This window comes from Mastomys coucha, unplaced genomic scaffold (genome assembly GCF_008632895.1).
Source record: "Mastomys coucha isolate ucsf_1 unplaced genomic scaffold, UCSF_Mcou_1 pScaffold22, whole genome shotgun sequence".
NCBI classification, from domain to species: domain Eukaryota; kingdom Metazoa; phylum Chordata; class Mammalia; order Rodentia; family Muridae; genus Mastomys; species Mastomys coucha.
This window is the reverse complement of record NW_022196905.1, coordinates 164,489,353-164,494,020: the sequence shown is the minus strand read 5'-3', so window position 1 is coordinate 164,494,020 and position 4,668 is coordinate 164,489,353. Positions and strand designations below refer to the sequence as shown.

The window sequence follows — 4,668 nt, the reverse complement described above, 5'->3', positions numbered from 1 at the left end:
CCTCCCCTCCCTCCCCTCCTCTCCTCTCCTCTCCTCTCCTTTTCTCTACTCTAGCATTCTCACACTTCTGAGAACAGTGGGCTCCCCTAGAGCCATGAACTGATTCATGGGCCTGAGAGAGGCAGGGAACCCTGTCTGTCATCACATCAGAGAAATGAGATGCTGGGTACTGCCTGGGTGGGGCGGACCTTGGGAGTCTCGGCTCAAGTGGCAGGAACTGGTTGGAGACACCAGCTGCATACATTCCCCATATATGCACCAGCTGAGTGCATTTCTCACCTAAGGAACTGGGCCCCTGTGGGTCCCAGGGCAATGATCCTGCTGGCTAGGCCCTCTTCCTCAGCCAGTGGGGGTGGCGTGCTCAGCTTCTGGGGCTTAACTAGGCGGCAGGTGATGCGAGTGGGTGCTGCGCACGTCCGGGGAGGGATCACCACCCTCAGGCCATTATGACGGCTTCCTCTCATGGATCCTCCCCGGGCATCCACCATGAAGCTCACCAGAAACCTAGAAGCACAGAAAGGTCATGACAGGGCTGACTTCCTCTCCATGGGCAGTAGAGTGGGCCCCAGATCTGCTCAGTACTCACCCTGTGTGAACGGGGCTAGCCACGGGGCTAATGTTGTCTGAGGTCTCTGTGGCCGGGCTGCTGGGAATGAGTGAATCCTCATCATACTCTTTAGATGCCTACAGAAGAGAAAAGGGCCTCCTGTCTCTTATCTTACATCTCCAGGACATCCGAACACATGCCCGGGGCCTGGAGCTCAATGGAAGGAACCGCTTCCATGAAATGAACTCGGACCCCCAAAGCAGCATGGCTTCTGCTCACCTTCAGGGTCTCTCCCTGCTCTGCCAGATGCACATCCCGCTCACCTGCCCATCCTTCTCTCCTGTATCCTCTCCCCTCTTGCATCATCACCTCATGGCTACTAGTCCTATTGTCTGTGTGTGTGAGGGGGTCTGTGAGGTGAACCAACCCGTCAGGCTCTGCGGGGGTTTCCCATTCCTTATCAACGGAAGGAGATTATTCATTGCCTCACAAGACCCCGCGTGTCTCAGTCCACACTCAGTGCTGATAGCAGCTCACAGGAGACAACTGAACCCAACCCTATCTGGAGCCCAGGATGGACACTCAGTAGACATGCAGTGTACATACACCTCTGACTGGGTTTATGACTTAAGCCAAGAGTTGGAAAGAGATGCTGGGGTTCTGCTTAGTGTGTACAAACCCCTGGGTCCTCTCCAGCAGTGGGGAGCAGGGGAGACTGAGGCAGGGGAATGAGATGGCCACAGAGCAAGACTCACTCCAGTGCCCTGGGACTGTTCATGCTGCTTGGACAGCATCCGGGGGTAATGTCACAGCAGAACCGGGGCCCTATCTGATTACCACTCCAACATACAGCAACTCCAGTGCTATATTGCACTGATTCCTCAGCAGTTTCAGACCCAGGTCTCAGCACTGCTTTCGGACTCATATCCCCTTGTGGGGTCAGGGAGGGGGATTCAGACCTTAGGGCAGACATGGCCAACCTTCAAGACCACTTCAACCCTCTCATCTCCCAGGAAATGTTCTTGCTCTGGAGAAGGTGCCAATGGCCTAGTCAGAGGAGACTAAACTGTATGGCATTCTCGCCCACCATCTCTAACCTTTTGGACAAATTCAAGTGAAATGCTAGGAAGGCACAAACCAGGGTTCTGTCACAAACACCAGTTCTATTGAGAGCAGTATTCTGGTAGCCCTCTTCCAGTGTTGGGGTCTCTGGGGGACGATGAGAGAAGGCACAGCCATCCCTGTCATGCCAGGCTGCCCCACAGGAGGAAGACTTCCTTCCTTCCTTCCTTCCTGGTCCCACAACCGCATGGCCCGAGTGTCTTCTGCACCACTGCCTGCTACCATAGTATTTCCCTCACCCTGAGTCCCCTGAGGCTCCCAGAACGCACAGTGAGTGTAATGGGCACACCAACTGCACTGAGTTCTACCGGACGCACAGAATCATAGGTCTGCGCGGGCTCTGTACGTATCGTGACCTTTTATACTTTAGCTGCTACTGTCCCCGGGTCCTATAAACACAATCATGGAATGTCCTCGTTCCCTGCAGTGGGAGGAGACAAGGCTCTCCTTACTTGTTCCTGATCTTCAGATCGGATCACAACAGTCTCAGGTGTGACACAAGGGATCCTTGGGATGGCCGGAGACTCCACCCTATGGAGCAGGAATATCAGACAATCAAAGAGCAGAACATTTGAAGCAGACCCTGACATCATTCCTGAGAGACCTAAGTGACAGGCCTCAGCGCACCTTTAAGAACCTGGCTCATTCACCCTTCACATCACTTCAGGTGACAAAATGACTGCCATATCTCAAGCTGACCCATGTCCCCCCTGCACTTGTGCCTCTCCCTCCCTAGGCACACCCAGGCCTGGCTTTTGCCTAAGCCCCTACATTCCCAGTGACCCAGGGCCTGGCATTCACCTACATTTCTACTCCGAGACCTAGAGCTGCACCTGACCATCCACAGCATGATCCTCCCACCCCCACTGAGCCCATCTTACACTTGGTCTAGCTTCGGCACAAAATCCAACAGCTCTTTCTCCTCACCCACATCCCGGGAGTCCCGCCTTTCAGCCTTCGAGCCGACAAGTTCATCACCTGAAACCCAGGAGCTTGAGTGAGGGGCAGGCTGGAGACAGGAAATCTCTCTTGTTCTTAACAAGCACCTTTCTTGGTCCACCTCTCAATATCTCCTCCAAAGTGGAGAGCACTTTTGGTTCTGGGTGCCCCAAGGGCCTATTAGTCTCTACTATCCCCAACCCTGTTCTTCCAACCCCAGAACCCAAGGTGACCAGTTCCTAGTCCCTCTGTTTTCTCCAGTTTTGTAGGAGGGAAAACAACAAAGCCAGAAAAAAAGGTTTTGTTTGTTTGATGAGTTCACCCCTGCACGGTAGCTCTTTCAGAGTTCGAAACGGTGCCACAAAAGGAGTCATGGTTGCAGATAATTCTCTTCTCCCCTCACCCCCTCTGGAACTTGCTTTGTAGACCAGGCTAGCCTTGAACTCAAGGATCCGCCTGTTTTTACTTCCTGAATGCTAGGATCAGAAGCATGCATTGTCACACCTTGCCTAGGTTATAGATCATTCCAATCTGCTATTACAGAGGGGGCAAACGCACAGGGCTGCTCACCCCTTTATGTCCATTACTGTTTCTATGCCTTGCAAATTCCTCATCCTGGATTTGTTGTTTGCAGTCGCACCTAAATTAGCAGCCTGCACACCCCTTCCTTTCCTTCCTGGCCTGACTAGAGCAGAGGCTTGGGCCCTGGGCCCTGCCATGGCTCTCACATTGCATCAGGAGCCCTGGCCCTGTGGTGATCGGGAGCCAACAAGATGGACGTAGAACTGTTCATGCAGGATGAGCACAAACACAGAGGCATGAGCACAGATACAGGGGTGGCTTCATGGTGTGCAATCCTGTTTAGTCAGCTCCGGGCCCTGCGTGGGGCCGGGCCTCAGAGGATGAAAAGCAGACATGGGTTAGTGTGGACTCGTGTGCTTATGGTGGGATGTGCTCTGGTGAGAAAGACCACAGGGAACAGAAAGCATTTCATACCCATTATAGATATGTGAGCAGTTCCTGGAAGGCAAAGAAGAGCCAAGTTGAAGGAATGACAGCATCAGACCCAGTAAAGTGAAAGGCACGATATTAAGAAGGGGGCGTTTAGAACTGTCTATCAGACTGCCATATAACCACCAAATTCCAAACAGAAGGGGTCACAGAACAAGCCCACCTTCCCCACTGTCCTGTGTTCCTTCCATCTGGGGCTGACTTGGGGGAAGAAAAATACTCCGGAGATCACAAAGTTGAAACCTTAATCACCCAAAGATAACGGAGAAGACTTCAAACTTTCTGCCCCATTCTGGTCAGAAGGGCAGCTGACCAACACCAACACGGATTCTCAGACTGAACAGCCTGCCTTCTTAGTTAATGAGGCTCACGAAGAACAGCAGCCAGATGTTGTTGCAGCTGCTGCAGCTCTTAGACCTGCCTTGAGTAGACCCATCTTTGATCAAACGCAACTGCATCGAACATACCAACTAACTTGCCCATGAAGACTCGAGATATAAAATATTAACCTCTAAGTTCTCAATTTTCTGTCTCTTATGATCATCTGAAAGGAGTTATTTTGTCAATAGGCAATGTTTGTAAGAAGGGGTCTCTCTAGTTACAATGTATACTTGTATGTTTCAGGCTGGATCTTGTTCCGAGGGGCTCTGAGGGGGGGCCTGAGAGGATGGAGCCTGAGATCATCCACAAAGATTTTTACCTTCATCTTCAGACACATCCAGGATCTCATCCACCGTCTCAGGGTAGCTCATCCGGTGTTTGTCGCTGACTAACTGAAAAGAGAAAGGGCGATGGCTGGGACCCATAGGGAGCCCATCTCACTTGTTTCGGTCCTGCTACTGCCCCCAAATGAGCAGCCAGGAACGGTGATGATGGAAAAGATACTTTGCCAAAGAAAGCCAGGCCCAGGAAGCATTTGATCTGGAAGCTCATGCCCCGACTTCCCATTTCCTCACCCATCCAATTCTTTGGTCACTAGGTGGCAGTATACCCCACCTGTAGCTAAACAGTGCCTACCAGGAGGGAGGCATTGGCTTTGGGCAGTAACC

The 4,668-nt window shown here is 52.2% G+C and overlaps 1 protein-coding gene across 16 annotated transcripts in view; it reads right to left on the bottom strand.

Moving 5' to 3' along the window:
- Window positions 1–4,668, bottom strand: part of Ank1 (ankyrin 1) — a 180,533-nt gene that overhangs the window by 36,129 nt on the left and 139,736 nt on the right. For 11 of the 16 annotated variants that reach the window (XM_031339269.1, XM_031339272.1, XM_031339273.1 and 8 more), the window contains exons 22-27: window positions 4,320–4,392; window positions 3,605–3,628; window positions 2,551–2,647; window positions 2,122–2,200; window positions 587–684; window positions 280–504 (exon numbers count right to left, since the gene is read on the bottom strand). In XM_031339269.1, coding sequence (XP_031195129.1) covers window positions 280–504; window positions 587–684; window positions 2,122–2,200; window positions 2,551–2,647; window positions 3,605–3,628; window positions 4,320–4,392 — 596 coding nt within the window. The remainder of the gene's footprint in view (window positions 1–279; window positions 505–586; window positions 685–2,121; window positions 2,201–2,550; window positions 2,648–3,604; window positions 3,629–4,319; window positions 4,393–4,668) is intronic. The other 5 variants (XM_031339282.1, XM_031339270.1, XM_031339281.1 and 2 more) reach the window with 1 other exon arrangement.